The 24963-nt window shown below is 41.1% G+C and overlaps 2 protein-coding genes across 3 annotated transcripts; both read left to right on the top strand.

Annotated features, from left to right (window-relative positions):
• The first annotated feature begins 9125 nt into the window (after window positions 1-9125).
• Window positions 9126-19959, top strand: LOC108066468 (AF4/FMR2 family member lilli). The gene is made up of 10 exons (XM_017154998.3): window positions 9126-9831; window positions 10967-11726; window positions 12454-12884; window positions 13453-13509; window positions 13575-16490; window positions 16906-17097; window positions 17183-17263; window positions 17329-17494; window positions 17565-17715; window positions 17770-19959. Exons 1-10 carry the CDS (start codon window positions 9674-9676, stop codon window positions 17904-17906), a joined length of 5049 nt encoding a protein of 1682 aa, XP_017010487.2. The 5' UTR covers window positions 9126-9673; the 3' UTR covers window positions 17907-19959.
• A 1122-nt stretch (window positions 19960-21081) lies between these two features.
• On the top strand, window positions 21082-24774 carry LOC108066464 (AF4/FMR2 family member 1-like). Of its 2 annotated transcripts, none has more exons than XM_070216438.1 (7): window positions 21082-22080; window positions 22778-22920; window positions 22996-23193; window positions 23247-23327; window positions 23393-23531; window positions 23603-23753; window positions 23937-24354. In XM_070216438.1, exons 1-7 carry the CDS (start codon window positions 21229-21231, stop codon window positions 23972-23974), a joined length of 1602 nt encoding a protein of 533 aa, XP_070072539.1. In that variant the 5' UTR covers window positions 21082-21228; the 3' UTR covers window positions 23975-24354. The 2 variants fall into 2 exon arrangements, with proteins under 2 accessions (XP_070072539.1, XP_070072536.1); XM_070216435.1 differs by lacking the exon at window positions 23937-24354 and adding an exon at window positions 24415-24774 and having other exon boundaries at window positions 21084-22080.
• The last annotated feature ends 189 nt before the right edge of the window (window positions 24775-24963 follow it).

The raw sequence follows: 24963 nt of genomic DNA, 5'->3' as shown, positions 1-24963 counted from the left end.
AAACAACATTAAATATGAATGCTATCACTTGTGGGATTATTCGGGTTCATGATTTATAGAGTAGGCAAAGTGGGTATATACCGGTATACCAGTAGGTAAACTGGTCACAAAAATCTTCTTTCCATACCTATTATTTTGATTTGTATCCTGGCCTGCTGCGAATGGAGACGCAAATGCATGTCAAAGCAGCACTTGTGCATAACTAAACAGTTTTCATTAAGTTAATTGATTTGCCCGTAAGGTGGCCAGAGAGTAAAGCAAATACTATCAATCTTAGGTATGGAGGCAGAACAGTTGGCTTTCTTTGAAGTTTTCGAGTGAGAAGAAACTGAAATGCTTTGATTGAATTTAATTTGTGCTTAGAAAAATCTCTAGAGATTTAAAAATCTCTTAAAAAGGTGTTTAAAAGTATGCAACAATATATTTAAGATCCTGAAAAATGATTTTATTTCTTTTACTGCATACTCTTAGGCATCCTTATTTCAGATTTCTAAATATTAACTAAAATATTTTGATTGCATTTAATTTGTGCTTAGAAAAATCTCTAGAGATTTTAAAATCACTTAAAAAGGTGTTTAAAAGTATGCAACAATATATGTTACACCCTAAAAAACAAGGTAATTTCTTTTACTGCATACTTTTAGACCTTTATTTCGGACTTCTAAATAGAAATAGAATCATAATGTTTTCCTTTTAATACACCTTTTTATATTTCACCCCAAAAACATACCAAATATATATATCCCGTTCTTAACCACACGAAGACAGCTGAATTAAGTCCCATAAAAGAACATGTACCACAAATCGCTTATATCACCCAATAGAGCCTAAAAGTGGGCAACGAAAAACAATTTAAAGTAACATCGACAACTTTAATGGCCCAAAGGGCAAAAGATGGCATTAGAGGGAGAAGGAGAGGATATAAAAAGAGAGGCAGACATATAAAAAGGAGATGGACAGAGGGACACTCGCGCACATGTGTTGCCAGTTGCCAAACGCAGCTACCAAGCGAAGATATCTGCTCGGGCATATAACAGATACACACTTACATACATACTACCTACTTGCCTAACAGAGGGGGTATGGGAATAGAGGGGGCGTGGCACAGGCGGTGGACGGTCGCGCGACGCACGAGTAAGTTGTCAAAAACAGCAGCGGCGGCGGCGGCAGACCCAAAGCGCCAAAAAATGTTACCCCAACTATCAAAGTGAAACTTTTGTGAAATAGGGAGAGGGATATATAATGTAGATTATACACAGACAAACTTGAAGAGGAAACGCCAGCAAGGAACTACCAAAACAGTCATGTGTGTGTGTGAGTGTGTATGTTGGCCACGTTGGAGAGCAGTAGATAAAAGAATAAAACTCGCAACTAAACTTTAGATACATTTATTTCAAATGTAGTCACGGCAACCAGCAGTCAACAGAGTTCGCAACAGGAACTCATCTAGGCCTCATTGGGATGAAAAAGTACTGCTTAAATTAGGACTGTTTACGCGACAAGATTTGGCCAATTAAAAAGCTAACTAGATGTCAGGGGTTAGGATTAAAAAGAGAGTCGAAAATAAAATGTTTTTTTTTTTTACTAAATACCTTTGAAACTCCCTAGCCAAATAAGTGGTTAATCCTTGTTTCTACCTGTAAGTCAAAAACGTTATAAATCTTAGAACTAGGGCTTTGAAATTATCGATATACAATAATGATTCGATAATATCGATGTTTTCAAGGGAAAACACAGAAATAGAAAACTGTCGGTATTTTTTCAAGCTTAACTTAAAACGTAATAAAAATAATTTTGAAATCACTTACAAAGATGCCTAAAAGTATGCAGTAAAAAAATATCTCCGAAACTGATACTACGAATTGAAAATACATTGACACATCAATTTTTATCCCCCATTATAAGTTATTTAAAAACCATACTGATACCAGAATTATTTCACATTCAGCCAAAATGAGAATTGGCCATTTTAGTTTAATCCACACTTTGATTCACCAGTGCTTGTCCAACTGTAGGCCGGCCATCAACAGTGGCTGCATGGCGCCAACAACAAAAAGTGGAACGAACAATTGTTGCCAACCGCAAAACTTTTGTCGCTCCCTTTTGTTGGAAATAATAATAATAAAAAAAAGTCAAGGGTTTTTGTTGCACGGGACAGGGACTACTGTTGTTTTTCCCCTCCGCTTTTGTAGTTCTTGCAACAATGCAATTTCAATTTAAACTGTTATTATTTTGTACATTTCACTTGAACAATTTCTCTGATTTGTTTTTGTTTTAGCCTGTACTGGCACAGCTGCTCTCCCCTTGGTTAAATGGGCGTTGTTGTGATCCAATGGACGTGCTAGCTTATTGGAAATCGTTCTGTTCATGTTCTGATATTATTCCTCTTTTCCTCTCTATTTCTCGGAAATTTATAGAACTTAAAGATATTAGCAATGTTGCAAGAGAGGTGGATTTTGTAGCTCAGTTACATTGCACTACAGGTGAAATTAAAGTTATGTGATAGTTTATAAAACTGTTAATATATAAATCTGTATACCTACATCTCAATTAAATTTTATTATACAACTTTTTTAATCAGCTTTTTTTTTTGAACCATACATTTTTTTATGAAAACTAGATTTTTTTCAATGAATGCATTTTTTTTTAATCTTTTAAAGCCCTTAAACTATATTACCGAAACTCAATTAAAAACCTTATAATATGGCTAAGCTATGCAAAACTTCCCCCTCAATACTTTGATTGATTAAAAAGCCACAATTTGTTCGCAATTTAACTTCCTCGACATGATAGCTTAATAATTACACTATACTACACACTTAACCCGCTCGTCTGCCGAGTCAGAGTCCTGGGATGAGTGTAGAAATACCGGTGGTTAACCACAGGATGCGCAGCCCACATTATTCCCTAGGCCATTGCTTCCACTTGTGGGCTGGGTCGGCTGACTACTACGTACATGCCCCTTCGTTTAAAGTTACCTTCATATTTAAAGCCTGGCAATTTGAGGCACTTGATTCAGTGGTGGCCACGACCAGTGCAATTTTGCTAAAAGATCCACAGAGAAAAGTGAGAGATTTACAGGGGAGTAAAAAAAGGATTAGGGAAAAGGAGGAAATTGCAGCAAATGTTATGCCATTTTATTAATGGAATTTTTATGTTGCACATCCTTCTTAGTGAGAATCTGAGCCGGCTCTTTAAACTTCAAAATTTGTTTGCCCCAAAAAGATGATGCTGGGCAACACAAAAGGCCGTAGTGCTGTGCCTTTTTCATTGTTCTTTTCGGGTAGTTTTGTAGCAAACAAGACTCTATAACCCACATCAATTTAAGTTAAATCCTAAAAACTATTATCATTTTAATCAAATCAAGACCCTAGTCAACAGCCGTGTTCTAAGAATGAAAAACGGTGGAAAGAACTCGTTGAAGACTATGAAAAAACTCCGGTAGAGCTTGAATAAAAGAAACAGGTAGCCAAACTTTCTAAAAGAATGAAAAACTTTTAATACTATTTTATTTAAAGCAAATACATTTCTTGGATCTGAAATCTAAAATCTTCAGAATATTAAATATCATTATAATGGATTTTAAAAAATAATAAGCTTCTGAGAAAAAAATTTCGTTGGCCTATAATAATCCTTATGTTAATTTTGTTTAAGCAATATTTAAATACTACTCAAAATCGAATTCAGAGGCCTTTAATTTAATTTATGTTAATGTAAATAAGAACAGACTTTACTGGAGTGCAACACTCAATTGTAACTGGGAAAAGTATTAATAACCAGGGGGAAAAACTGGGAAAATACTCAGCATACTAAAATGGAGCAACCAACCCAAATGACCAAGGCAGCCAGCCGACAGGAGGAGGCCCACTGTGGATGCCGGAGCAGCAGAGCAGCAGGATGGGGAAAACTGTGACAGGATTTAACTAGGTGGAAGGAAGGGAGGGAACGAGGGTAGCTAGCTCGAACTAGGACGACGACGTCTCGTTAAAAGCCAACGCCAGGTGGGAACAAAAAACGATAAAATTAGGACCAAAAGGAGGAGCTGAGCTGAGCTGGGCTGCTGAACGCATTGCAGTTTTTTTAGATCCCCATCGTCGTCGTACGGTAGCATACTTTATGGCGGCGTCGCTGTTAATGAAGCAGGAAATATGCGTCAGCATCAATATGAAGCCGGGTGGGCTGCCTTGGCTTGCCTGCCTGGCTGTTTGTATTTGAAAGCCAGCTGAAAGCCAACCGGACAAGTCAAGGTGTCCGGATAAACGCTGCATGTGCAGATAATAGTCGATATATATATACGTATATCATCTATCCATGCAAATTGAACCAACTTGACAGGAAAGAAGCTGGAAGACCACCTAACCAATCCACCCACTCACCTGTCAAATGCGTGTGCATATGCAATTGATTGGAAACGGCTGGCAGCCCAAAAAAATAGGCAATTCGCATCAACTCAATCAAGGCTAATTGAAAGACAAATTGTCGTTTTATTTGTAAAATATTATGGTCAATTGTTAACAGAAGGTTAAAGCGAGCAATTAAATCGAAAACAACTTGACTTGCTGGAATTATTAAACAATACTAAATGGCTTTGAGTATTTCAGAAAAATAACTTGTAGCTTCTTCTATACAAAATAAATTAAATAACGAGGTCGTTTTCAAACTAATTCTCAATATTTAAGGCATTAAAATGTTCAGCCAACAGATTGATTTTACACTCGAGCGAAAGCTAAACTGCTCAAATTAATTAAATAAATTTTCCAACCCCAGGCCAGGGACACAAACTATCTGCTGCCGCCTGGCTTTCTCTGCAGGTGGAAGACCTTAAAGATATAAATTAACCCACCTAAACCTAAACCGAGTGGAGTCGAAGTTGAATTCGAGTTTGAGGCGCTTTGCTGAAAGAAAGTTTAATGACTACCATAAAATTTGTTGACTCTGCTTGTACAGACATACGAAAGTACTGTGCTCGTCGGTGCCATCCAAGAGGCAGGATGTGGAAATAGGTGGTGGCAGGAGGCGGAGGAGGGAGGACACTCGGTGAGGTAAAGCGACTGTGGCTATGGTCGTTAGTCTATGGCGCCCATTTGATAATAAATCCTGTCCAGCACACACACACCCCGTAGTCACACTCCGAGGAGAGCAGACCTGGCTTTGTTTATGCACTGCCCAACAAAATGGGGATAATTCATACCCCCGTCTCACACAACTCACTATACAGCCCACTCTAGCTATCTTGCTCTTTGGTGCAGAATACCCTTGTCAAAGGCGTTATATTATATGTGGACATTTTAAAACAAAAGCTGGGATTTTATTTAATAAACACTTAGTTTGGAAGAATATTAAAACGCGAATTCTTTAGTATTTACAAATTTATTTGTCTTTACTTATTTCCTTATAACGCAAATGCTAAAACAAAAAAAGTTTTATAAATAAAAAAACCTAAGAAATAACAGAACATCAAAACGCGAATTCTTCAGTATTCTGATTTTCATTCAAATTCAAAGAAAGTTTAAGGTTAACTTGGTTTGTATTACGATTTTCGGTACATCCTTTATAGGATCCTGGGTATTCCATGCTTCGATCAAACCAAAATGCTCTATCTAGATTCCTTTTTTGTTTTTATTTTCACCTCTACAGTTGGCGGCTTAGCGGCGGCGTCTCTGCTTGTAGTTTCCATAGGGGAGTTAAGTAGACTTTTGTGTTATAAATTAGGCGTGCCAATGTGTGCAGTGACTGCCTTTTGCTTTCCTTGGTGATATCCTTGCCCACTCCGCTGTCCTTTCCCAGCGTCATCATCTTGTGCTCTCGGCTCTCTGCCCTGCTGTATTGCAGTCACCACCTCCCTCGGCTCGGCTGGTAGTTAGTCTAAATATGCATATGAATATGAAATTAGTCGCATGTGTTCGTTGGTTCGTTTCTGTCTTGGTCTTCATCCAGCCTTTCGTCCTTCGTCCTTAGTCCTGGCCTCATCCTGCGCCTCCTGCCCCTTGAATTGAATTGAATTTTCTATGCCAAGAGCTTGTGTCTTGTGTGTTCCATTGCCTGTGTCGGGGGGCCATGGGGTTTGGTTTCTAAGGGGGCTCTCTCTCTCCCTCGGTAAAAAGGAATTCCATGCGTAATTTAATGTTTGTGCATGTTGTTAAATGATTCACGATGAGCAGACTGCAGTAGCCCCATGAATGAAGTCAACCTGATTCCCATTTAGGCTGATCAAAATGAAACCCCCGCGAAAATTATTCTCACTTTTACTTTTGTTAAATTGATTACTTTGAAGAAAATTAATAGGTAGTAACAAACCATTTTAAAACATTACTTTCCGATTCCTTTTTATTACTAAGCTAAAACTTGCGCTTAACTTTTGGATCAACACTTGTTACTCGAACTTTTCTCAACATAGAAAATCCCCTCTTACAAAACTTATGAGATTTTGTTTCAGACGAATTTTGTTCTGTTTTTTTTTTTCCTTTTTGTAACACCCCCAAAAGCGATTTAAATGTTAATAGAGCAGCGAACCCACTGGAAAACGGCAAACAAATAAGAATTTATAACGTCGCGAATTGTGCTAAACTCTTGCAAGGAAAATGGAAGTGCCATTGGGGAGTTGGGGTACTTCTCTTCCGAAAACATATTTGCATAAAATTCATAACATATGCCCCAGCACAAGCGTCAGAGGTGCCTTTGAGTGTGAACTCGCCTCGGTTGGAGTCGTCTGCACTGAGAAGCAAATAGATGAAATATAAAGAATCTCAGGTTTTATTATAACAAATATTTTAAAATACCTTAAAGTTATCAGAAAGGTTTATTAAGATTTTTTAAGATTTAAACTGTGGAATCAGCAAATTATTTCAAGAAACAATCTTGAGAATCTTAGTGTGATTTTTGCTCAGTGTCTGTATGATTTTGGGCTCGAGACTCTTTCGTTGTCACAGTATTTGCTGTAAAAAATAAAAGTAAATAAGTAGACATTTGTATGTGGAAGGCTCAATGAATCAGGAGTGGCTCTTCAATAGAGAATACCAAAGAAAAACCTTTAAAATACAATTAAATTTCTTATTGATAGATTTACTAAACTTCTCTATTTACAGCACTTTATTATTTATTATTTTCCAAGTCTTAGTGCTTAAAGTTTTTAATATGAAGTCATCTGGATTTGATATCTTGATAACAGATTTAAATCGAAATACTCTTGTATTTTCTCAACCTGTTAAAGCTTCAGATTAGCACCGCTTGCATACTATTTGAATGGTCTGTGCAAATTATTTATGAAAGCCACCAATGGAATTGCAATCCCCAGACTAGAGTGAAAGTCAAAATGCAAATATACAAAATATACAAAAAGCCGAAACGCACAAACAAAAACATACACACAGAAAAGGACAAATTATAGTAGCTTTAGATTAAATGGACGCACATTAAATCAGCCACAGAGGATGGGAGGAAGGATTGGTTGGTTTTTCGGTTGGCTCAAAGGATGGGTGTTCAGTGGTTTTGCCCAGGACCAGTCCAGTCCTGCCATACATTTATATATACATATAAATTAAGCAATAGCCAGAAACCAAAAAGGCGGCCCAGCATCAGAAAGTTTGTCAAGCTTTTTCTCCTCTTCCATTTATTTTCGGTGACGTGCATAAACTATTCGCCAGCACTGTTGTTGTGGGGGTACGAAAAGTTCTTCCGAAATAAAATAATTAAATGTTTGTCTCTCTGACGGCTCGCTTTCCTTCAGTTGAGATGTTAACAAAATTTATAAGACAAATAAATTGTAGCTACAAAAACACAAAATAAAAAGGAAAAAGTGAATGCCCAAAAGCCAACAGATTTGTGACTCTACTCCTCTCGCACTCAGTCAGTCAGTCATTCTGACCCTTTTTCCGACTGAGTAAAAAGGGAAAAAGGGTCAGCTTGGTACGTCTGTCGTTTGTGACCAGAAAATTAATTTAACTGACACGTTTTTCATTCATAAATAAAAAGTACATTTTCTCACACAACAAAAAATGGAAGCGTATGTATCAAAGAAATGGGTAAAGGGTGTAAATAGAAAGGCAAATATGTTAAATTTTCAAAAGGGTGTGAACAAAAATGGAATAGGGCTTTTATAAGCTGTTCCGAAAAATCCTTAAGATTAATATAAAAACTTTAATTGATATTAGTTTATTTAAATATAAATTTTATTTTAAGTTCTACTCGAGTTTGTTTCCTTTTTCCTTTAGGGTTTATAGACAACATTTTTTTTAGCCATTTAAATGTGTGGCTCTTTTAGTAAAGCAAAACCCCCTAGCCTGTGTAGTTCAAGTTGCAAATTTTCCATAAGAATACGCCCAAAAGTACATCGTTGTCCTCTGCCAGTCTCGGGTTAAGTGAATCTAAGCGCTGCACTCCAAGCCAAGCCAAGCAGATGCCGCAGTTCCTCGGTTTCTCGGTTCCTCGGCTCCTCGGTTCTCGGCTTCCAGTTCTTGTGGCAAGTTCTCCAAATGACGGCGACAACTGAGTCCTGAGGACTGAAGACTGTAGACTGAGGACACAGGATGTGACGCGCGTCGGCCATAATCCTCGCAGTCATATGTGGGAGGTTCGGGCGGTTGGGTTTCCGTTTGCATAATGAGAAGGCGAGTGACATTCACTGCTGCCTGATACACGTACTTATGTGTGGGCCTTAGGGTGGACCCATCACCTGAAGCTAAAGCTGCTAGTCTTAGAAAAATTCAAACTGTAATAGGGGATATAAACTAACGACTAATATATTGATTAAGCAACATTTTGAAAAATTGATTTTATAATATTTCAAAAAAGATCAAAGTATTCAAATAAGTACCACCCTAGAGAACTTGTGCGGTGTTCTCTGTTGTTGGGATGCCATTCGGCTTTAGTTCTAAGAGCTTTTTGTACGCAAACTTGTATAAAACAAGGGTATAGTAGATTTTGAATAAAAAGTATAAACTCTTTGCCGGAAAAACTCGGATTTTTAGAAATATTTTTTAAGTTGCATTGGAAATGTTAAGATTCTGTTAAGATGTTTCGTTAAAGGGAATCTCCAAATCGGTCATTTCTTGGGTATTTCCTAAGATATCTTAAGTGCTCTGAGAAGTAGGCAACTAATTTTTTCTCTTTCTCTACTTTCCTTTCAGGTACTGCAACTTTATTTTTTCTACTCATACAAACACAAACAAACACACCCACACTTTTAGCAACGTACTCAAGCAATAAAAGACTATAGAAGATACGATCAAAATCCCCTAACAAACAAATCAAATTCAGCATTTACGAGAAAAGTCTGCGTGTAGAAGAAAAAAACCAACAAACAGAAAAGCAACAACGATAGTGCTTGTCAAACTGCAGAATTCCAAAATGTTGCAGGCGCAAAAACAAAAGCAAAGCAAGAGAAGCAACAACAAGAAGAGCAGCAACAGCAACAACAACTGCAATTGCGATTGCAGCAACAACAAAGCGGCGTTTCAACGTCGCAAAATTACAACGATAACATAAGCGAGCAATCGAGCGAGATAGTAATAGAGCGAAAGAGAGGAGAAGATTAGTTGCAGAGTCGCCCCCCAAAACCCCACACCCCACCCCCCATTTCCTTTGGCTGTGTGCGTGTGTCTGTCTGCCTGTCTGTGTGTGTGTGCCCTCTCAGCTGAGGATAATTTAATTATTTTATTTGTACTAAGCGCGCGTTATGGCACAGCAGCAGCAACAACAACTACAGCAGCACCAAAGCAACAGCAACAACAACAACAACAGCCTTCTCCTCCTTCAGCAACAGCAGCCCCAACAACAACAACAACTAGATCAACTACAGCAATACAATAACAATTTGTATAGCCAAAATTATAAGTAAGTTTTAGAGTCACTGAACTGTATTTCTGTCTGTGTCTGTCTTCGTCTCCGTCTCTCTCTTCCTCTCTCCTCGTCGATGTTCATGTTCATACCTCTATCATATATTTGTTGTGTTCTCAAGCATGTCTGCACCACTACCACTACAACTAGACTGAAAAACCAGACAAAATCAAATGCAAACATTTGCACAATTTTAACGCCCCCGCTTCCTTTAAAAAAAAAACAAAGACAAACAAAAGCAAGCTTTTCATAGCCATCAAACTGTGCTTGCGTGTGTGCATGTCTAACCGTTGACACCTATCGTACGCTTGTCAAACTGTTGGCACCTAACAACACCCATGTCCACAAGCATGGGTCAAATATTGACAACGGAATTAAGTTGAGAAGTTAAGGAAGTTGACTAACTTGATGCAAAAAAAATTTGTTAGAAAAAGGCATTCAGGAAAACTAACTAACTTCTGGCATTTGTTTTAATTATTTTGGCTTTAGAAATTCTGTTAAAAATATAAAATAAAGTTTGTAAAAATCATTTTCTAAGAAAGAAAGTGTTGCTCGAAAACAAATTCTAAGTGTAACTTACGGTCGCTTTTGCCCCGCCCCAAACATGTAACCAATTTAGGGGATACATTCTCTAAAAAATTATAATTCCATCAATCTAATAAAATTAATAAAATTTCAGTAATATACTTCCAAATTAGGACCAATTACTCTTCATTATCCCTGTTTACATAAGTACATTAACACAAATTGAGTATACCCCTGTTTTCTACGACCACCGGGTATAATAATAATAACCATACCCATTTTTGAAAAAAAGAAAAGAGGATACTAACAAAAATTTCTTTAAGTATCACCCGGAATATGCTTTTTGGCTTCAAATCTTTGTCGAATTCAAAGCACGCAATGCATGACAATTTGTTTGTCCTGGATGAAAAACCTTTTTGGAAATCCAAGCTGTTTGTACGCCACATGTTTGTTGTTGTTGTTGTATTACCTGTGATGTTTGTTTGCTGTTCTAATTTATGTTGTTACTGTTACTGCAAAACTAAAAAGAAATAAAAGCAAAATAAAAGGAAATTCAGACCTTTCAAAGATTATAAAATTATAATTTAATTTATATAATTTTTTGCAGCATGGAGGAGTACGAGCGGCGAAAAAGACGTGAGCGTGAGAAAATCGAGCGACAGCAGGGCATACAGATCGACGATCGGGAGACTAGTCTATTCGCGGAGCCACGTCGGCTGACCGAGGATGATGCGGAGATCACCGCCGCCCTGGGCGAGTTCGTCGAGGCGCGGGTGTACATTAATAATCAGACTGTGGGTATCAGTAGGAGTGCGCCCGGCGCCGGCAATCCGCGCCTGCAGGCGCCACTGCCGTCGCAGGGCAAATCCCTGGGCCACTCACCCTCCTCCGCCTCCAACTCGGCCTCCTCCTCAGGAGGAGGGTCCACTTCCGCGTCCGCAGGCTCCTCGCTGCCCGGCCAGCAACAGCAACAGCAGCAGCACTACCAGCAACAGCAGCGACCGCCAACATATCTGAAGCAGGCGGACAACAAGCCGCCTTACAATGGCCGCGGCGGCTATCCCGGTCAGCCCATGAAGAACGACATTCCGTCGAGTAGTGGCATGGCCCCGCCCCGCGGTCCGCCCAGATCCAGTTCCAGTTCCAGCAGCAGTAACTCGTCCAGCGCCACAAACAATGCCAGCAGCGGCGGAATCCCGGCCAGCACGCCGCTGGGGCCACCCCTATCCACCCAGATGCCCAACGGGCGGGAGAAGTCCTTTCTTGGCCCACCACCTCCAGCGTTGCACAATGGGACCGGCGGTCGCTTTGCGCCACCACCGGCTAGTAAGCGACCCGGAGCGGGCCAACAACCGCCGCCGCCAGAGGTAAAATTATTGGAATTGTGGGAAAATGTTGTAAACGATGCAGCGACTTAAGGGGTTTTTATTTTGGGGTGTTAGTGCTTTTTCTAGAGGTTTTTAATGATTTTATTTGGCATTTAAAAGTACATTTTATTCATTTATAGATCAAACATTCACAATTTTCACTTCCTGGCTTACCGAGACTGCTGCTGCATCGTTTACACCCTTTAAAAATTGTAGAAACATGTTGTAAACGATGCAGCCGCTGAAGGGGTATTTATTTTGGAATGTCAATGCTATTTTTTGAGGTTTTAAATGATTTTATTAGGCATTTTGAAGTACATTTTATTCATTTATAGATCAAACATTCACAATTTTTTACTTTCTGGCTTTTCGAGACAGCTTCTGCATCGTTTACAACCTTTAAAAGTAATAGGAACATGTTGTAAACGATGCAGCGGCTGAAGGGGTATTTATATTGGGATGCCAATGATATTGATAGAGTTTTAAATTTATTTTATTAGGTATTTAAAAGTACATTTTATTCATTCTGAAGTTCAAACACTGCTGCTGCATCGCTTACACCAGTGGTGGCCAGCAGAAGTTTTTCTGCTTGACAGCGTACGTGAGCGTCGAAACGCTAGCAGCGCAGCGGTAGAGAAATTGTCTATTCCGTTGCTGGTCACCACTGATTTACATCTTTTACAAGCCTTAGGATCTTTTATAAACCCTTCCTTTTTTCACTCTGCAGAAGGACGTCAACAAGATAATCAGCGATATAGCAAATAGCTTTTGGGTGACGCCTCTCACGTCGATAGCGGCCACGCCGCATGCGCCAACGCGGGAAAACTACAACCTGACTGCCCCCAACAAGCAAAAGTATGCCATCGATATGATCGGTTCACCGCCCTCCGCGGAACCCTCGTCGCTGATGACGCCCCTTTTGCTGCCCATTGCGCCCATTGCCTCCCCCATCGCCCCGCTGTTCACAACGCCGCCGCAGGCCAGCCAACTGCCCCTCGGAGGAGCAACAAGTGGGACGACGTCAGCGGGGGAGGTTCTGGCGCCTCTCCACCAACTGCCACCCACTCCGCCCAAGGCAGCTTCCGTTGTGACGTCGCCGGCACCGGCCAAGCCGCTCAAAACGGAAAAGAATCACTCGCTGGAGAAGCAAGACTCGTGGTAAGAGGTCCTTTTAGAAGGATATTATATTTAAATTTTAAGTTCCATGCTAATATACTATTCCTATTCAATAATTTTATTTAATTTAATTTATTTGTTTATTGTATCCCAGCGTTAAAAGTTTTTGAAACTAATTCATTAATACGCTAGTCACTACGCGTTGATAATTATAGATAATTTATAGCTGACAATATTTCTTAAAAATACTACATACAGCCAAAAAAATAAATTACCTTGGTTTAAGTCCACGAACTTTAAATTAAGGAACGATGGGCTAAAAATGCCTAAATAAGGCTATATATGGACTTAAAAGTTTTTATCCCATATACATTTTAAGTTTAAATGGACTTAAGCCCATGTAATAGTCCATATGGCTTTAGGTCCATTTTTAGTTCATTTAGACTCAAAATTAATGTGGGATGAAAATTTTGAAGTCCACGTATAGACTTGTTAGCCATTTTAAAACCAATGGACTTAAATTAAGGAACATTTTTTTCTGAGTGTAGTTGCTTACAAAGAACTTAACTAAACTTATCTTTAATTGTTTGAGTTATTTATTTTATTTTAGCCTCGAGAACGATCTGGAGTTGTCCGAATCGGAGGATGAGCAGAAAAAGAAGGAAGGGTAAGTCGATTCGATGAGATTACTAAAAGCCAAAGAACAAAACTAAATCCCTGATTTTATTTCAGTCGATCGGCGGGCAATAGCAGCAACAGCTCCGAGTCCGATTCCAGTGAGTCGGGCAGCGAGTCGAGCAGCAAGAACGATCTGCAGCAGCACCATCCCAACCACCAGCAGCAGCAGCTGCAGCAACAGCAGCAACCATCCCTCCAGCAGCAGCAGCAAATCCTCCATCGTCCCCAGCCGCTGACGTCCAACGGGGCTCAGAATAAGAAGTACAGGCACGAGATCATTGCCCGTGGCAGCAATACAATAACAGGATTGCTCAGCTCCAGTGGATTCGGTGGCGGAAGCGGAAATGGAGGAGGAGCATCCACGGCCAACTCCAATGCAGTCGTCGTCGGCGCAGGAAGTGGATCGGGTGGAACTCTAAGCAGCGGCGGCAGCTCTTCGAACAAGACGCCCTCGCCAACGGAGAGCAACAAATGGAATCTGAGCAGGTTCTTCCATAAGCCGGCCAACCAGACAAATTCCGAGAGCGTTTCGCCGGGCAATGTGAGCATGAAGGTGCCGGGCATCCTGCCAGGAGGCGCCCAAATCATACCCGAGTCCATTGATGTGACGACGGCGATTGTGAAGAACGAGAAGATGCACGATCACGATGGTCACATGGCCATGGAGGAGGGTGAGGAGGAGGACGACGAGGAGCAGCTGCGTTATGGCGGTGGCCTGAGTGTCACCCCAGTGGCGGTGAAAAAGGAGGCCATCGATGCTGTACCAGAGTTGTCCCTTGGAGCGATACCAAAAACCCAAATTAAACGCGAGTCGGCGGAGGCATTGATCGCGGCCCGACTCTCGGATTCCGGGACCAGCGCCAGCGGGAGCTCCTCCTCGAGCAGCAGCAGCAGTTCGGACAGTGCGGCTGGCGGCGAGGTGGTGCCGATGCCGGGACCTGGGGAAACTCTCCAGCTACCCGGTGTCCCAGCCGCCATCACAACGGTGATGCGCGTCCCACCGGCGCAGTCACAGAAGGCGCCGCCGAGCAATAGCGTTACTTTGACGCCCATCCTGCCGCTGCCCACGTCGCCGAAGCAGCGGCAAAAGAAGCCGCGCAAGAAGAAGGCCATAACAAGTGCCCCTATTCTCGACTCGAGCGATGATGACGAACCAACGCCCAAGCATTTGGAGCATTCAGTTGTCTCCGTGCAATCGCAGCCCGCGGCGGATACAGTGAAAAAGGGACGTGGACGGCCGCGTAAGCAGCAGCAGAGCGGCGGCAGTGGCAACCTGAGCAGCGCCTCCGCCGGCAGCAGTTCCCAGACGAAGGGACCCACGCTGACGGCTGCTAAAAAGCCGCTCGCGAAGACACCGCTGGCGATGAGCAGGGCGCGGAAACGGGAACATTCCAGCCAGAGCAGCTCCAATGGGAATACGCCCACCAAAAAGGTGGCCACACCACTGCTGGTAACCGCCGCCGCTTTGAAGCCAACCAGTTTGCAAGCCGGAAGCAGTAGCTCCGATGAGGACAGCTCTTCGAGTGCGGGTTCGAGTTCGAAGTCCAGCAGCTCTTCTTCGAGCAGCGACGACACGGAAACCCAGAACACCAACTGCCGGATAGTCAAGCTGAACAAGACGGGCGCGGTGCAGAAGAAGGCGGCGCTGCTGGGCAGCGGCAGCAGTTCGCCGAGCAGCAGTGGCAGCGAGCAGGAAGATCAGCTGAGAGTTGGACAGTTGCCGGCACAGCAGTTGCCAGCCTACAAGCCGCTGCCGTTGAGCCAACATAGCCAGCACAGCCAGCAGCTGAGCAGTTCCGAGTGCTCTTCGTCGAGCGGCGGCTGCGGAGGCGGTGGCGTTGGCGGCGGCAGCAGCAGCAGCGGCGAGGAGGATGAGGCGCGACGGGAAAAGGAGCGGGAGCGAAAGTCAAAGAGCGACAAGAACAAGGTGAACACGCTGGCCAGGATCTTCAATCCGAAGGAGGGCGGCGCCAAGAAGCAGGGACAGGTGGTGATTGTGGATCTGCAGGAGGAGCAGCAGCAGGGCAAGTTGGATGTACCAACTGTGGTCGCAGCCACCATCAATGCGAAGCCACGGATGACGCAGCAACTGGGCGCTGGTCTAGCTTCCCCAGCGAGAACGACGACGCCGCATCTCACCTCCCTTATATGCAAGATTGATCTAAGCAAGCTGTCGCGAGAGCGCATCATGCGGCTCAAGAAACTCACGCCCGCCCAGCAGAATGGCCATCTGACGCCCAAGGATCAGGCGGCGGCGGCGGCGAATGCGATGCATGTGCCCAATGGCTATGACTCGAATTCCGGGGCCACAAAGGTCAAGCATGAGCATCCGGTGAAACCGGAGCCCGAGCTAGACGCCGGCTACGAGGCCAAATTCAAGCCCGGCAATGTGAAGCAGGAGTTCCAGCTGAAGCAGGAGCGCGACCGGGACAGGGAGCGTGAACGGGAGAGGGAACGAGAACGCGAGCGGGAGCAGCCTCCTGGTCGCCGGCGGAAGCGCAGCTCCAGTTCCAGTTCGAGTCCCTACAAGGAGAAGAAGCGGAAAAAGGAGAAGGGCGACCAGCTGCAGATGGGCAAGGAAATGCTGCCGGTGCCCGTGCTTCTGCCCTCCAACAACCACGAGCGAATGCCCGCGAACCACGATCGTTTGTCCTACGACAAGCTGCAGTTGCTCCACGAAGACGCTGCTGCTGCGGCGGCGGCGGCGGCGGCGGCAGCTGCTGGCGATGTGTCCGCCCCAAATGGCAGTCCGAGCAAGAAGCTGCTGGCCATGTCACCGCTACCGCCACCGCCAACCGTGGTGAACGTGGTGCCCGTGGTGCCCGCCACCTGCAACGAGGCGGTGCAGACGACGCCGCCTTCGGTGACCTCGGCATCCACAGCATCTATAGCCACGCCGGCGCCTGCTACTCGTCTCATCTATCGATCCTACTTTGATCGCGATGTGGAGCTCACCAGCGACGATCCCAGGTAATTATTAATCTATATGCTTTAATATTTATTGGTTATAATCAGGAAACGTAATTATAAGTGAAAAATTATAAAATCTCCACGAGTTCGATTCCCACAGAAAGTTTTTTTTATACAAAAAGCTGTTTTTTGTTTTTTTTTAAGCGGTTTATACAAAGAAAATTTATTTTTTTCTTAGCTGGATATGAGCTCTGTGGTTCTACCTACAAAATCTCATTTAAATCTTTGTAATCTAACTTTGAGTGATATTTTTAAGCAAAATAATATCGCTCACAAAATAATCATTATTTCTGAGCGATATTTTTTTTTGCTTACAAAATAATCATTAAATGGAGATAATTATTTTTTTTATTAAACAAAAATAATCATTATTTTCGGTACCTGGTTATAATATCTTTTTAATTATATCCCTTAGAAAAAACAATCAGTTCCTGCAAGAGGCCATCAATCGAAAGCATGCCGCCGACTCGGAGCGCGACTCCTTCAACCAGGTCACCTTGTATCTGGAGGCCGTGGTCTACTTCCTGCTGACCGCCGACGCCATGGAGCGTTGCAGCTCCGAGCAGGCCACCAATACCATGTACAAGGACACCCTGTCGCTAATTAAGTGAGTAAAGTGTGCCAACGACACTACAACGGACGAGCGGAGTGGTCGGAGCAGTCCTAAACATTAATATTTCATCCATTTGCAGATTTATCTCCACTAAGTTTCGTCCCTACCAACAACAGTCAACGAACGGTCATGAAACTCACAACAAAGTGGCCATTCTCAGGTGGGTTCTTACTTATTATACTCAATAAAAAATTAGCATTAAAATATATTATATTTTTTAAATAGTTTGCGCTGCCAGTCGTTGATATCGCTGAAGCTTTATAAGCTACGGAGGCAGAATTGTCGCGCCATTATAGCCAGTCTTACGGATTTCTTTCGCGTTGGCCGGGGGGACATTGTCAACGGCAACACGCCTTCCTCCATATCACCATCGAACTCGGTGGGCTCGCAGGTGAGTCTCCCTAGCAAATCTGAGCAAAGAATCCTTATCAATTACTATATATACCATTCATCCTTTTCAGGGCTCCGGTTCGAATACGCCGCCAGGCAAAATAGTGCCTCAAGATATACACAATCAGCTGTGCAAGCAGAATGAGTATCTGAGTTATGTGAATAGTGCTCACGAGTTGTGGGATCAAGCCGATCGATTGGTGCGCACAGGCAATCATATAGGTGAGTTGAAATTAAAACCTGATGACCAAAGTGATAATTCAAATGCCTTTTTAGATTTCTTCCGCGAACTGGATCACGAGAACGGCCCGCTGACGCTGCATAGCACCATGCACGAGGTGTTCCGGTATGTACAGGCGGGCCTCAAGACGCTCAGGGATGCCGTGTCGCATCCGACGCATCAGTCGCAGTAGCAACGGAATCGGAGGCGGAGACGGAAACGGAAAGACCACCAAACGTGTCTAAATGAAAGTCAGGCCAAATTAGCAACTATTATCTACTACAAGCTACTAATTTAGTTAGTCAACAAAAGGAGTAACGAACGTAAAGAAATCGAAACCAACAACCTTCCAAACAGAACGAAGATAACCAACCACAACAACAAAAAACAACACAAGAAATGATTTGTTATTAATGTATAATTTTTTATATGTATGTATTTTGTATATGCACACCATTTACTTATTTCCTTATGCTCAATTTTCAATTGTTTTAAGCATATTAAGCTTTATATTTATGCCTAGTTTTAATTGATATTATACAAACAAAAAACCAACACACATTACAAGTTATATTAGCTATACGTCTAGTGTGTAAGATCAAAAAACAAGTAACCAGCCCCCCTTTACCTGTCTACCCCCCTCTCCCCCCAAAAACACAAACATTTTAGTTGAATTTTGTTTTCGTATGCGTACAGTAAAGAGGAGGAACGGCTTTTTAAATTGTTTAAGTTTTAGTTAATTTTGCTTTGCAGCCTTGGTAAAGAAAAATGTTAGCAAATATAAATATATATATTATCGCCTATATAAAGAAAAGTTATAGCTATAAATTCTTTGTAATATTTCAATATGAATTATGTTTAATGCAACTATTTTATTAATTTTAAATTAACTTTTTTAAAAGCAATCACAACACGTTTTTAGAACAAAATACATGAATGAAAACAATATATATTTTAAATATATATATATGGAAATGTATCCTTCGTTTGGTTTTATTTGTTTCAACACCATCCAACATCCAACCTATCCCCAACATATTCGATTTAATTCATAATGGGTGCCTCAAAACTCTCACACAGACGCAACAACTAATAGTGCATTAGTAGACTTAAACGAGTTAAAAATCAATCGAAATAGACTTGCCCTTTGAAATAGATATATAAGCTGTACATATAGCCGCCGATATACAAGAAATACATATATTTTTAAATGCCAAAAAAAGTGAATGCTGTAAACTACTTTAAGCCGATTTCAATCAGCAGGATTTGGGATAGGATGGGGTTGGGATATAGTAGAGATATGGAATAATATAATGGACAGCATTTTCCTGTTGACTCTTTTTTGACATATACGAACACGAAAACTACGAAAATCAAAGCGAAAATGTAACGAAAAACAAAACGGAAAGCAAACCAAAATAAAAAAGATTATTAAATTATTATTAATAATGGTTCTGGGGAAACAAGGCATTCGCATTCAACAAATGAAACCGAAATGAAAACAAACCTTTAAATTATAGACAAATTTTAAGTTGCCACTAAAGAATGCCGATGAAGAATATGCGCAATTTTATTGTGCAATGCAACTAAGTGTAATTATTATAAATTGATACACATATGTATTGTTAATTATTAAAACGCTGTAAATAATACAATTACGTAGAATGGAACACACGGACACACACAAGCATATAATTAAATTAAACCTAATTAAATGCCTAATTATATACTTACTTATATATATATTTTTATATATATACACGATGAATTAAACTAAACGACGTAGAAATTATAGTTAAATTTTTTCAAAATGACAAGATTAACTTGCAGCAATAAGCAACCGACAACAACAAAAACAACAAGAAAAACAAAAAACAGCAACAACAACAAACGAAACGCGCCTAGTAATAGTTAATAATTATATTTTGTTAAGCGTTATTGTAGTGAAACAAAGCAAACCGACAGATCGAACAGCAAAACCAACAGAATTAAGTTTTAAGCTGGACTTTGGGATGGGCAAGCGAGGCGAATACCAAAATGAATGCTAAACAACAAGTTGTTCATTAACAAAAACTAGAAGTAAATATATATTTTGTACAAATATAATTAAATTCAGCCGCAGCTAAAACCAAGTACACTTATTAAAGTTTAAGCAACGACAAACAGAAACAACCAATTTAATATGCAATTACCGTAACAGTAGTTGATAAATCAAACGAATAAAACATCAAAAATTGTAACATTTACATTTTTTCCACTCGTTTTATTACTTACATATATTAGAAGAATTTAAAATATGCTCCTGGTGTTACTCGTATCTGCCCGTCGATAAGGAAATATAATTCAGTTTAAATACAGAATTTAACCGCGTATCTGGTAAGCTGCCGGCCACATGTTGCTGCTGCTGCTGGAATTTAAGTAGGCGATTCCAGCGTCATATATCAAAGACGCTGGTTAAAATCCTAGCCACTGAACAGAACGGAACCAAAAGCTAGGGATGTTGGTGAAAATTGTAGGCAACCTTTTCACACCAAGTAAGGTAAGATGAAAACAACCATGTAATTTTTAAGGAACATACAACTAATTTACATATTCAGAAAAAATCAGCATCATATTTTAATCCAATTTTGTTCGAATTAGCTACGCTGTACTCCAAAATTTTTTTCAGTAAGGGAAGTTATATAATGATAACGGGAAATCCGCCAATGTTATCAAATTCACTTCAGAGTAAAAACTGGAACAGGCCGGTTTTACTCCATCCAGACATTAAGATTGCATACACCAATAGGAAAAATATATAATTCTAAACTCAATGTATGGTATGCATTAAAATGAAGATAAACTGAAATAAAAAAATGCGGGGGCAGAAATATGTAAAAAAAAATTGCGAGTTTCTTATACCCGTTACTTGTAGAGTAAAAAGGTATATTGTATTCGGGGAAAAGTATGTAACAGGTAGAAGGAAGGGTTTCCAACCCTATAAGGTATATAAATATTTGTGATCCGGATCACTACGCGAGTCGATTTAGTCGATCTAGCCATGTCCGTATGTCTGTCCGTATAAGAGCTAGAAAGTTGCAATTTTCGGATTTAGATTCCTTAGCTTCCCATTATACAGTGGGCTATACTTTATAGAAAATGACACAACTTTGAAATTCGATTACAAGAAACCCATTGCAGGCCGCTTCTTTATTTCTGCATGTAAATTCTTAAGAATTCGCGGACCGTCGAGCACATAGTCATCATAGCCGTCGAATGGTTTATTAAATCATAGGGAACTATGACTCTACTAATGCAGGGCTCGTGCAAATCTCACTGTACTTTAAATTAAGAGATAAAAGAAGGGAGAGCCCGGACTGTGACATTATTCTGCTTTATACCCTCGAAGGAAGCGGTTGTCAAGTGATAAATATTGCAAAGAATTAAAATCTTTTATATCCGGTGTGAGTTTCTTGCAGCTAAAGACCTGGTAAAGTGCGATCGGGCTACAAACCTCGTGTTCAAAACCATAATTGATGACCCTCTCACCGGAGGCACTTTGTGATCCGCCAAATCGAATAGCAATTCCTTATAAGCAGTCGATAAAAACCGAGATGGAACCGAATTTGGAAAACGCAGATGCATTTGAGGGTTTAATCGACTCTGATCCAGTGACGTCACTAGACGACTTCCGCATGGAAGCTTCGCTGGCACTGGCAAAAGAAATCACAATGGATTACGATGGCAAATCGTGCGCCCGTAACTGGGTAACTCAACTGCAAAACATAGCGCAGCTGTACAAGTTGGACACCTTTGGTACCCAAAGACTTCTTATTGGCAAACTCAAGGGTAAGGCTCAGATTTGGCTGCACGCAAACCCCTCGCGTATTTTGGAGCCAACCGATCGCCTTTGTGAACAACTGATCTGGACCTTTGGAGCCAAAGTTTCAAAGGGAGAGCTGAGAAATGCGTTCCAAGGTCGTCAGTGGCGTTGTGGAGAAAAGTTCGCTTCATACTACGAGGAAAAGATCATGTTGGCGAAGGACATAAGCATCGACATGGAGGAGCTCATGGAGAACATCATCGAAGGAATTCCATCTGCAGGACTGCGCGACCAGGCGCGCATACAATGTTTTTCCGAGCCAATGCAACTGCTGAAAGCCTTCTCAGAAATTCGTTTGCCTGAACGTGAGAAGAAGGCCAATTCTTCGGAGCGCTCATGGGAAAAGAATGCAGATTTCCGCTGCAATAACTGTAATTCAAGGGGTCACTACGCCAAAGACTGCCTCAAACGGAAAAGGGAGCCCGGTTCCTGCTACGCCTGTGCGGGATTTGGACACACGGTGAAAGACTGCCCGGAGCGCTGGAGCGAAAGAAAAAAAAATTACGTAAGATGTACAAATATTTTTTCACAACAGTTCTAAGTCCCCATGACTCATTGGCCCAGGTAGCCCTATATCATTTGCAAAAATAAATATTATATCTTCTAAAATTAAAGAGGAGATCGGTTCTAAAAACTTATTCGGGCTGAACAAAAGTCAACTAAAAATTTAAAGAAGATTTTTATATTGTGCCTGCCAAGTCTGTGAGCCATGATGTTGTTTATGGGAGGAATTTAAAGGATGCTTCCAAACTAGAATTTTATATAAATGTTTTAAAAATGATCACATTAGAGCATGCGTGTACTAAAAACATATTGTGATGGTAAGGCTCAGATGACACATTCAATTTTTAGCCTAAATTTATTGTGACAATTTTTAATTTGTGCGAGTTTAAAGAAGTGCGGGTCAGGACTAATATGATATCGCGCCTTTATAATTGGTGTTAGTGGTAGAGCAGCCAAAAATATTTGATTCTTTCTCGCGCTCGTCTAAAGTCCCATTAAAGAAAAATTGCTACAATAAATTGACGTTATAAATTAAATGTGTCATCTGAGCCTAAGTAATATCCTGAATCTTGATATATGCAATTTAACACAAAACTTAAGTCTCAATTACAAACCAAAATGTGCTATCGAAATTTCTAGGGACAATATAGTTAGTAACACAGTTAGTCCTACAGTTAGTGAAACAGTTATTATTACAGTTACCACCGCCTCCGCCCTCGGCGATCTCGGCATCCTCACCAACAGTGGCCTCGGCAGCAAGGAATCCTCCGGCACCTGCCACTCGTCTCATCTACCGCTCCTACTTTGATCGCGAAGTGGAGCTCACCAGCGACAATCCCAGGTTATTATCAATCGATCCTCATCAATATATATTTTGTACAGATCTAAAAAATATTTATATTATTTTGTCCTGTAGAAAAATCAATGAGTTATGGTTATGGCAGGAGGCCATCAATCGAAAGCGTGCCGCCGACTCGGAGCGCGACTCCTTCAACCAGGTCACCTTGTATCTGGAGGCCGTTGTCTACTTCCTGCTGACCGCCTACGCCATGGAGCGTTGCAGCTCCGAACAGGCCACAAATACCATGTACAAGGACACCCTGTCGCTAATTAAGTGAGTAAAGTGGTCAGAGCAGTCCTCAACATTAATATTCCATCAACTTGCAGATTTATCTCCACTAAGTTTCGTCCCTACCAACAACAGTCAACGAAGGGCCATGAAACTCACAACAAAGTGGCCATTCTCAGGTGGGTTTTTACTTACTATACTCACTAAAAAATTAGAATTAAAATATATTTTATTTTTTAAATAGCTTGCGTTGCCAGTCGTTGATATCGCTGAAGCTTTATAAGCTACGGAGGCACAATTGTCGCGCCATCATTGCCAGTCTAACGGATTTCTTTCGCGTTGTCAACGGCAACACGTCTACCTCCAAATCACCATCGAATTCGGTTGGTCTCCCTGACGGCTAAACCACAAAGGATCCTTATCAAATACTATATATACTTTTTATCCATTTCAGGGCTCCAGTTCGAATATGCCGCCTGGCAAAATAGTGCCTCAGGATATACACAATCAGCTTTGCAAGCAGAATGAGTATCTGAGCTATGTGAATAGTGCTCTCGAGTTGTGGGATCAAGCCGATCGATTGGTGCGCACAGGCAATCATATAGGTGAGTTGAATCTAAAGGCATTTTTCCGGTATTTTTGTGTATTTTCGATTGGCAACGCGATAGGCGGACGTGAGGTGTTTCCATTGGCAAACGCGTCTGAAAACAGCTGTTCTGCTATTTTTATTTGCGAGCTGAAATAAACAATGGATTTAAATAATTTGTTATTGATAATTGTAATTGCAGAACAGCATTTGAACAGCGTGGAAACATTGCTGCAATGATGAAAGCAATAACAACGTCCCTCGTTATGCTGCTTGAACATTTATTGCGGCAGAAAGCAAAAGGATCTGCTGCAGAAGAAGTTCATATATATATATCTGAACAGTAATTTAAATAATTCTTTGACGCGACCCGCGACAGCAGTAGCTTCTGCGGCGGCAATAATATTTCCCGCTTCTTATCAGCCTCTTATCAGTTTCGGGTCCAGAAAAATGTCCATGCCTGGTTAATACTGCTTAAAAATACCACAAATTTCACTTTCTAGCCCTGTAACGCGACAATTTTCCACCCTCCCCTCCTCACCCCTCGCCTACAAGTTTTGTATGGGATTTGGTCGCGTTAAACGGTAAATGGATGCAAACGCGACGCGTCCATAATGAGCAGAGGGCATAAAACCTGATGATCAGACTTATTGAGGTGATGATTTCTTTGGCTTTTTTAGATTTCTTTCGCGAACTGGATCACGAGAACGGCCCGCTGACGCTGCATAGCACCATGAACGAAGTATTCCGGTATGTACAGGCGGGCCTCAAGACTCTCAGGGATGCTCTGTCTGTAAAGGAATCCAAACCAAAAACCTTCCAACAGAACGAAGATATCCACAACAACAAAAAACAACACAAGAAATGATTTGTTATTAATGTATAACATTTAAAAAAGATCGTATTCAAATATTCCGTCAGATATCTTGTGTTGAATGTACTTCCCTAAAATTCACTTACTTTGTATTTTTATTTTTTGTATTTTTAAATTCAGCAGCAGCTAAAACCAAGTACACTTATTAAAGTTTAAACAACGATAAACAGAACAACCAATTTAACCTTTTTGAATAAAACATCAAAATTGTAACATTTACATATTTTCCAATCGTTTTATTACTGATATTAGAAGAATTCAAATTATGATGTCATTTTTGTAACGGTAAGTCAATTGGTGAGTGTATACGGCTATATACTTATCCGGAAAAGAAAAGAAAACGGAATTTGAATAC

The sequence above is a fragment of the Drosophila takahashii genome, chromosome 2L (genome assembly GCF_030179915.1).
Source record: "Drosophila takahashii strain IR98-3 E-12201 chromosome 2L, DtakHiC1v2, whole genome shotgun sequence".
Classification (NCBI taxonomy): domain Eukaryota; kingdom Metazoa; phylum Arthropoda; class Insecta; order Diptera; family Drosophilidae; genus Drosophila; species Drosophila takahashii.
Note: the sequence above shows the minus strand (reverse complement) of the source record. Positions and strands in the feature narration are given on the sequence as shown.

Coding starts and splice junctions, on each gene's coding strand:
- LOC108066468 (XM_017154998.3), top strand. CDS start 9,674: ATGGCACAGCAGCAGCAACAACAACTACAGCAGCACCAAAGCAACAGC. Junction 13,510..13,574: donor GAGCAGAAAAAGAAGGAAGG/GTAAGTCGATTC, acceptor ATTTTATTTCAG/TCGATCGGCGGGCAATAGCA. Junction 17,495..17,564: donor CGAACTCGGTGGGCTCGCAG/GTGAGTCTCCCT, acceptor CATCCTTTTCAG/GGCTCCGGTTCGAATACGCC.
- LOC108066464 (XM_070216435.1), top strand. CDS start 21,229: ATGACCCTCTCACCGGAGGCACTTTGTGATCCGCCAAATCGAATAGCA. Junction 22,081..22,777: donor GCGAAAGAAAAAAAAATTAC/GTAAGATGTACA, acceptor TTATTATTACAG/TTACCACCGCCTCCGCCCTC. Junction 23,754..24,414: donor GCGCACAGGCAATCATATAG/GTGAGTTGAATC, acceptor TGGCTTTTTTAG/ATTTCTTTCGCGAACTGGAT.